Source organism: Lactuca sativa, chromosome 7, assembly GCF_002870075.4.
Source record: "Lactuca sativa cultivar Salinas chromosome 7, Lsat_Salinas_v11, whole genome shotgun sequence".
NCBI lineage: Eukaryota > Viridiplantae > Streptophyta > Magnoliopsida > Asterales > Asteraceae > Lactuca > Lactuca sativa.
The window spans coordinates 22,319,024-22,328,148 of NC_056629.2; the positions used below are offsets into that span (position 1 = coordinate 22,319,024).

The 9,125-nt window shown below is 34.2% G+C and overlaps 1 protein-coding gene across 1 annotated transcript in view; it reads right to left on the reverse strand.

Annotated features, from left to right (window-relative positions):
- Nucleotides 1-1,636: 1,636 nt before the first annotated feature.
- The window catches only part of LOC111891016 (homeobox-leucine zipper protein MERISTEM L1), a 9,060-nt gene continuing 1,571 nt past the window's right edge, over nucleotides 1,637-9,125 (reverse strand). Inside the window, exons 3-12 of the mRNA XM_023887102.3 lie at nucleotides 8,873-8,990; nucleotides 8,000-8,188; nucleotides 7,446-7,889; nucleotides 7,257-7,358; nucleotides 3,638-3,838; nucleotides 3,376-3,550; nucleotides 3,000-3,271; nucleotides 2,823-2,918; nucleotides 2,257-2,641; nucleotides 1,637-2,037 (exon numbers count right to left, since the gene is read on the reverse strand). Of these exons, the coding sequence (XP_023742870.1) occupies nucleotides 2,258-2,641; nucleotides 2,823-2,918; nucleotides 3,000-3,271; nucleotides 3,376-3,550; nucleotides 3,638-3,838; nucleotides 7,257-7,358; nucleotides 7,446-7,889; nucleotides 8,000-8,188; nucleotides 8,873-8,990 (1,981 nt within the window). The 3' untranslated portion in view covers nucleotides 1,637-2,037; nucleotide 2,257. The remainder of the gene's footprint in view (nucleotides 2,038-2,256; nucleotides 2,642-2,822; nucleotides 2,919-2,999; nucleotides 3,272-3,375; nucleotides 3,551-3,637; nucleotides 3,839-7,256; nucleotides 7,359-7,445; nucleotides 7,890-7,999; nucleotides 8,189-8,872; nucleotides 8,991-9,125) is intronic.

Consider the following 9,125-nt stretch of genomic DNA (forward strand, 5'->3'; position numbering starts at 1 on the left):
AGGTTTAAGCTTGGGGTGATTTGATAGTTAGTTTTGTTTACTTCTTTTTATAGTTTATTTTAGCATATTTCATTCATAATTTAGATAATTTCCATGCATATTTTCCCTTTTGTTATTTTATGACTATTTCGGGTACTTTCGAATCTTGTGAGCATAATTGCAGGTTTTCGGGTCTAGCGGAGCTGGAGTGTTCGGGACGTATGGGAAGCGATGAGATTTGGTAGACAAAAATGATGTTAGGCTTGGTGATTGTGGAGATGATGCATGGAGCGAGCTTGATGGTTATTTGAAGGCTTGGAGAGAAATAGACTTTAAATTTGCAAGATGCGGGAGTTTATTCAAGCTTGCGTAGATTGTTAATCGGGAGAGTGCACGAGCTTTGGAGGATTTGGAGAGGTCAAATTGGGCTTAAAATGAAGAAAAACTTGAAGAAAATGGGCTAGGAGGTGATTGGATTCGATCTGGGCTAAGTGGGCTAAGCTATGGAGGCCCAAAACCTCAAAGATGTTACATCCAGGGACCACCCGCGCAACCCACCCGCGCAACAGCACGCGGGTCGCGTAAGGCTCTGCAGGGGTAATTTCGGAAATCCATTTGGAAGGCTATTTGAGGAAGGTTGGTGCCCATCTTTTGGATACTCTTGGACATCCGATTTTTGAAGATTCTCTCTGGAGTTTTGGAGACTTTTGAAGGCCAAGAACCCTTGAAGAACATCATATTTTTACCTCTTGATTCTTGCTTAATGTTTGGTACAATTTTTCTAACTTTGTTTCTTTGGGTTTAGCCATGCTTGGCTAAACTAATCTTGGTTGACTTTTGGTTAATCCTTTGAACTTTTGTTGAATGTTGAAGAATCCATGAACATGTTCTTAAATCTTTATGGGAATGTTTTGTGTTTTAACATCTTATCACTACTTGTATGTTTTAGTTCATGAGTTTAAATGTGTTTGTGGTGATTAGTTGGCTAATTTCTTGATTAAGTAAAGGATCCTCAAATTAGCTAGCAACAAATGATTTTTGTGTTGTTTTTGCTTCACACAATCATAAAAACATTTCCTCCAACATGGTGGTGAAAGCATTTGACCCCTCTTGGATTTGGTGACTTTTTGGTTCTTAATGCTAGTTGACTTTCACTAATTACATGCTATTTGGAATTAGTGACTTTGACTAAGGAAATTGTTGTGAGCTTCTCTAGCCATTTCAACAATTAAGAAAAGTCTAAGTAATCTCAAGCTCCTTGGATTACTATAGCCAAATTAAGGATTTAAATCAAAGTATTGCACCATTGGATTCTAATGATATGTTCATCAAAAGTCAAAGTGAGGAAACTTTAAGTCAACCATCTTTCCCTCATTGATTTTACATCAAACTCTTATTTTTGTTGCATTTGTCTATTTAAATCATAGTTAATTCTAGTTTGTTTCAAGTATTTCAAAACAACAAAACCCCCCATTTTATTTTTATTGTCATTTTACAAGTATTTTTACAAAGAGATTTTTCATAGAGTTATAAATTGAACCAATCTCCGTGGATTCGATCCCTTTACCACTATACACTATTTTAGTGTGTAATATTTAGGGTTATTATTTGTGTTGGCCTCGACAACCACCACTAACAAAATTAAAAATCAAATATATATAAAGTGAAAACCTGAAATTTATTTCCCAACATATCAAACCAAGGAATAGCTAAACATTGGACAAAAGTGCTAAGCCAATAGTAAGAGTTGTTGCATGTAGCTTGATGCAGGTTACCGGTTTAATTCTAATCCAAAAAACACAAAAGACTGAAAATCTCTAATGAAACCCAAGAGAAGAAAAAAAGTGTTTTGAGAGTTTTAACTAGTATTTACTCGACAAGGTCTAAGTTCACTCTATAATCTTCAAGATATGCATAGTCAATACCCGAACCTTGATAAACCTTGAAAAATTATAAAGGAAGGATCGTTCAGGTTCGTTCTTGACTTCTTCCATCTATTCCTAAAGATTTTAGAGAAATTATCGCCTGCCAAGATGTTTTCCCCTTTTCTTCACATCACTACAAAGTACATAAATGCAGAGATGCAATTAAAACAAAATGTTATAACCCCAATTAGTATGAGACTGATTGGTATACACAACGCGTAGGAGTAGCCACATTAGTGCAACACCCCTCCACTGACACTAGTACACTATTTGGGTTAACCTTATTAATGCTTATTAAAAAAAGAATAATTTGAAATCTGATGTAACCAAGTTAGGTTGATGGTTGGTTTACCTTATAAAATCCCCATTGCTTTACTCATATTAGAAGTGACTGCAGCTTTGATCCTTTCAACCGTGCACTTAATAAGATTATTAACTGTTGCCACCGATCCTAGTGATAGTTTGGATGTAGGAACCGAATCTACTAAAATCTGGAATGCGATGGTGAGTAATGATCCACCGGTTCCACCAACAAGAACTCCTCCTTCATAATGTACTGGTCCATCAGGAAGTATGGCAAAACCAGATGGAAGCAACGCAACATAATCCGGATCGCCTCCATTTAATGCAACATTCATTGCATTAATATCCACTGGTGCATATATAACATATGAACCTGTAGAATCGGTTGAACTCTCTTGTAGGATGAGCATGTTGCTCTGACTTGAATTTGCACTCTACAATGTAAACAATTTAAAAGTCATCCGATTAATAAATTGGCAAGCGATTAAGATGTTTATTTATAAAGTTGCATGCATATTGATATATGAAATGTGTAAAAAGCATATATATCCAGTTATTTGTCTAGCTGTGTATATAGGTTGAACTAAGTGTGTTATATTTAATTCTAGAGCTTACATTAACACGCAAAAGGGAAACACAATTTCCTGGATCACGGCCGTTGGCAATGTGTGCGATTTCTTCAACATGCCCACAATTTGAAAGTATATCCCACTGGATGTATAAAATAGAATTAAATAGCTAATTTCATATGAATATATAAGGTTTTATATTAAAGGCTAGCTGCATAATTACCTCACTCCTAGAGTTCTCATCGCGGAGAAAATTGAAAACCTGTTTTGGGTGAACTGGTAACCAAAATGAAGTTGCAGCACTTAGCACAATACCAGAAGGCCTGCCTGGATCATCTACACTTTTTCGGGTCATTACACGTACATCATCTCCGCCACTACCAGATAAAGTTGTCCATGTGTGTGCAGTCGAAGCACCAACCCCACTACAGAAGCTCAAAACCATTCTTTCAGCTAACTTCAACATACTCTTTCGACCTTCTGGAGATGTTATAACTATAGAAAGAATGAATTGGATAATCATTTATTTTATTAAACCATACTAGAAAAGTTCTTTAATCATATAATAGGAAAGATATGAATTGATCTAGAACACTTGCCTCCGATATCTCCTGCAGGAATATTGCTAGCCATTGCACTTGCAAGTCGTTCACTTTGTCTATCTAAAGTGGCTATCCATCTTTTTGCACCAAATGCTAGACCAGAGTTTACTAGTACCTTATAGATATCATGAACGACCCCATTATCAACTTCAACATGTTCAATCCAAGTGACCTAGAATAAAAAACAAGACATGATTTGTGAAATTCATTTACTTCATCAAAGCTAAAACAATATATTGATTGAAGCTAGAGGGTGTACCTTAGAGTAACCATTAGGAAGTTCTTGAATCAAGCAGCCAGAGGGCCTTCTCCTACATCTTGAACTTGAGGATGAGCGCATATTATCCAAGGATACATCAACAACCGCCCACGTCCCATCACCATGTTGTTTACAATACCGAACGAAATAGTTTTCTCGTGTTGGAACGAGTGGTGAAGGAATCTGATATTCAGCTGTCATCTGGAAAAACAAAACATTTAGTATAGTATATAAATAAATACAATTAGGGTTTCATTGGATAGCTTACTACAACAAATACAAGTATACTACACTTCATTTCTCCACTATTTATCTTGATGTGCAGATACCATAATCTTTTTCATACTAAACATATGTGAAAAATCCTTAAGTGTGTAAATAATAATCTTTGTCACATCTAAGTATATATATATATATATATATATATATATATATATATATATATATATATATATATATATATGTAAAAATAATAATTACTGAATCCACACGTTATTGCAGTAGGCCTCTTAAAATTGGCTAATGAATCTGTTTCCGGGGAAAAATTCACAATGACCTTTTTTACATCCTATTGCGAGTAAATATCTTAGTTGTTGATTACCAATATCGACAAAAAAATGATACTTGATAGCTAGCGGTTGATGTGTTAGCTGAATTCTCTCTCTTTGGGAGTTATTTTGTTTCTTATTGGTTTCCAAGTTTTAAGGATCACGATACATTGCCATTTGTTTGGTAGTTGATAAGAAGTCTTTACATTATTTTAGGATTATAGTTTCTTAGCTGATAAATATAGCCTTAAATTAATTGTTCTAATATTCCTATACTAATAAAGTAGGTGTAAGATTAATGTATTATATTAGTTTATTTAAAGAAAAATATGAAATTCTAAACATTTAAGAAGTTTGAATTTATAAGAAAAAGATTAAAAAAATATTGAATTATAAAAATTAAAGTATTTATTCTTTTATAAATTTAAATAAATAATTTAAATAAATAAACAAAGGAAAGTAATCAAGCTTTAATTTATGATTTTAAAATTAAAAGGTAAGTCAATTAATGAAATTGATACTCATTTATTATTATATTTATTGTAATTATTACATTTACTATGTGTAATTTAATAAAATAGAAAAAATCATAAAATGACATAGAAAAAAAAGACTACTTTAAAATAACCATAAAATGACATGTGACAAAATGAATGAGAATATCACATGAGACAAAAAGATCTTTATTTATTATAGCATATTAGTTATTAGTGTCACTTGTCATTTTCTCATAATTTACATTTTTTTTTTCAAATGATCTATAAAAATGACACTCGGTATCCCTTCTTCCTTTCTCCATCGAAATTGCACTCAATATCCCTTCTTCCTTAATCTTATTAATAATATAATTCGAGTGCGTTATGGTTTTTCTCGCAAAGATTTCCATCCAAAGCTATATGTTCTGGTTATTCTAATTGATTCTCTTTATATAAGGGTGTCAAAAACCATGACGGCACCCTATTTCTATACGAAGGGTATTTAACAATGTTTTTGGGATCGGGGGGAGCGGCAGGGGCAAGGACAGAGTGGGGAGCCCCATCCAAATAATTAGTGTATTAGGTAAGGTTAAACAAACTAAACGAGTGAAAAATATGGTAAGGAAGGTTAAACTGGGAATTTAGGGCCAATCAGGGTTAACAGGAAACAAGGAGGGACGAGGGTGATCTTGAAATTCAGGGTCGAACTTGGGAGCTGGAAAACGAGTGTGTTATCATAGAAAAATTATTGAAATATGTTAAATCAAGATAATATCAATTTTCTAAGCCTACAAAGGTTTCCTTCATTTGATTTCTTTCTTACACATGCAAAGGTTTTTGTCAATTTATCCAACAACGACGCAAGGTTTGTCTATTTTCTCTAAACGTGCATACTTTCAAATCAGTTTTCTCTTATACATTTTAAGGTGATATTGAACAAACGACTTCAATGAAATATGATCTGCCATTGTTAGATTGTGATACCAGTTTTTCTTTATGGCATGTCATGATTAGAGCATTAATGGCTCAAGCAAATTTTGAAGATTCATTGAATTCTTTTTAAAGCCAAAAATCAAATCGACTAGACTAAAAAGGAAGGAGAAAGATTATAAAGGCCTATTTCAAATTCAACTTCATTCTCCCAACAACATTCTGCAAGCTAGAAGTTCTAAAGGAAAAGACCTAAACTACTCTTTTGCTCAAACTGTAATCCATATGGATGAAAAAAAAGATCTTACCGGTAAAAATGCCTTTAAACCATAAGTTGTTTCTATAAAAATTACAAGATGAAGGAAACCTTTTCATTCATAATTTTTGATTTCAAAGAGATAATTTCTGATGTGGCAACGATGGAAGTGAGGTACAATGAGGAACATTTGGGTTTGCTTATATTATTTCATTATCGTGTTTATATTATTCCAATTTCAGAGACACCATACTTTATAGTTGCTACCCTCACACTCAGTGAGGTTTATGAAACCTTGTATGCTAAGGGCATCCATAATGCATTGAACTCCATAAAGTTCAATGGATCGTCATATCATTTTTTTACACTCCATACAACTTTATTATTTTTTCTTACAATGCATTGAACTCTACAAAGTTCAATAAGAAGTTACAAAAAAATAATTTATAGTATATATTAAGACTAAAAAACTTTCATTTTTCCCATTAAATTAAGAGTTCAATGGTCATTGAACTCCAAATCCATTGAATATCAAGGTGGCATATCACTATGTTAGAGTTTCATCTATTAATTGACAACTAGACATGTCACCTCATTAAACTCTTTCATTGAACTCACCATTATGGATGCTCTAAGGAAAAATATGAAAGAAATGGTATCTTTCGATGGACCAGACATGAAAATATTATAAATAAAAGGGGCAAGACTCTAAATAGATTCAAGGGTAAAGAAGATGACAATTCTACAAACTATCCCGTGAAGTTCTGAATAAGAGGTTTTTGTTGTTATTGTTGGATATACCGACATTGACGATGAATATGGGTTCTTGATTGTGTTTATACTTACCTTATGTGTCAACATAAAGAATGGTTTACCACCATAGAACCATTTCAAAAATCAATTGACTATGAAAACGGTTTTCAATGAGGACGAGATATCGGTCCTATCGGTTACCTTCAACCACGCCGTCGTAAATACAAAAGTAAAACAATACCTCCTTCTTTTCCCCTTTAGTGTAATTCTTGCATAGCTCGTCTCCAACCACCCTGAACGATGGTGTACGTCGGCTTAACTCTAGAAAATCCAACATTTAAGGGCCGATATAGAGATTACAAGATTCCTAGAGATTACCTTACCTTTTCTGACCCTAAACCCTAAACCCTAATCCTGAAAGACGAGTGGATCGGAGGAGCAGACGTCGCTTTTATGCTTCGTCGGAATTGGTGATATTTCTTGTAGTGACACGTACAAATCAATTAATTTGATTAATTGGTCTGGACTTTTAAGTCTAGGATTTGGAAGTGATTGTGAAGCATATACTTCACAACATTTTTAATTTCAAATTTAATACGCCTAAAAATATCTAGAATCAATTGAATTATTGAATTATTGGATGACTGATTTCTTACCACTTGAAGAGCTCCATTATAATTGCCAGCCACTCCGGTTGAAAGCACTTCTAAAGTCATTGCTCTTGAAACAATGCCACAAAACACATTTGACCATTGATTCTGAAAAATCATGGTTAGATTAGGGAAGTGCTTCATCGTTGATAATAATGTTACCACAAAAAGATAGCATGTTTAGTAAATATATACCACATCCATTAGAATTTCCACAAGAGTCATATGATTCATGATGACGACCATCGATTCCCTTGAAGCTTCTGATTTCCATCCCATTAGTTTTGGTCCAATGCCTCTAGGAAATGACCGCAGATACTCATCTTCGCTTAAAATCTCATGAGAGTTATTTGAGGTTGGAACCCACAAGGGCTCACAAACCTGAGCCATTCTAACCAGTTCCTCCATGGCTGTAACAGCTAGCTCAATGATAATAGGCTTCTCAGCCTCAGTAGGGCCACCAGCCAAGGACCGAAGAAGGTCGTTTGCTCCAAACATCTCGCCTACCATCCCTTGTTGTGGACTAAAACTAGCCACAGGTAAGTCAAGTGAGCGAGAGGGTCCTTGAGACGACGCATCAGGGTAAGAGACCATTGGCTTGCCAACATACTTGGCAGCAATTCCAGATATCCTATCAATCTGTTAAAAAAGCCAAAAAAATAACTTTGGTATGTTATAAAACTAGCACTTACCCTACTTAAACTTGTGAGGAAAATATTCTTTCTTAGGGTAATTAAAATCTAACATACCTCTTCTCGTAGACGAGCATTTTCCATCCTCAACTGTTGTTCATCAAAAGACATTTCACCAATAGCTGCTGGGCCTCCACAGTTAGGACAGGTGGCGTTTGCGAGGGCTTCCTTGTACCGTATGTTCTCTGCCTGGAGCTTTTCATTTTCATTCCTCAGCTGTGTGTTATCAAAGCGTTCATGCTGAGCCTAATATAGAAGGAAAATGAAAATGGCCAGAATTTGAGCAGTTAGTTTATACAGTATAATACTAATAGAGTATCAATTTTTAACAGCCAGCTTATTTAGAATGATGTTGCTTGTCTAAATACAAGTATAAGTGCAAATACAAGTATAAGTACAAACAAATTAATAACATGTAATTAATGGATTGTATATACCGATCACAGGAGAGGAAAAAAAAGGTTAAAACAGCTTAGCTAATTACTGTCGTTACTTATTATGCATTTAGAAAATTGCAACTATAGTTAAACCAAATTGATGTCAGAATACTAAAATTAATAAAGGATTATGGATGTACATTTGATCATAAATCAATTTTCTCCATATAGGACCATCAGACTCGGATACACCCATTCAAGATTTATGCCTGTGTACATATTATACGCTTTGAACAATATGGAAATTGCGATATTGAGTCTCTTAGCTCTAATAGACAACCAACTATATCAAGGACTAAATATGTCTTGCTAGTCATTTATGATATTCCCCATTGAAAAAGCTAGCACTGACTAAAGAGGTCCAGGATCATATTATAGTCACATAATTAAGTTGTATAACATAACCAAAAAAAAAAGTTGTACAAATTACATAGCAACTTCTTTGAATTGAACCTTCATGGTACAAATTTGTGTTTTTGTGCAAGCTAGTTACCTTCATTTGTGTTCGTTTGTTCTGGAACCAAAATTTAACCTGCAAAGGCTCTAAGGATAGTCTTCTTCCAAGTTCCTTTCTTTGCTTATCATCGGGATGGGGGCACTCTTTGAAAAACCTACAAGTATATTAAATAGTATAAAGGTCAACAACCGAAAAGAGTAATTCAAACCTCTCTCCTAAAAGGAGTCAAGGAAGGATTAATAACATGTACAATCTGCACTCACTTCCTTCCAAATTTTTATTTGATACA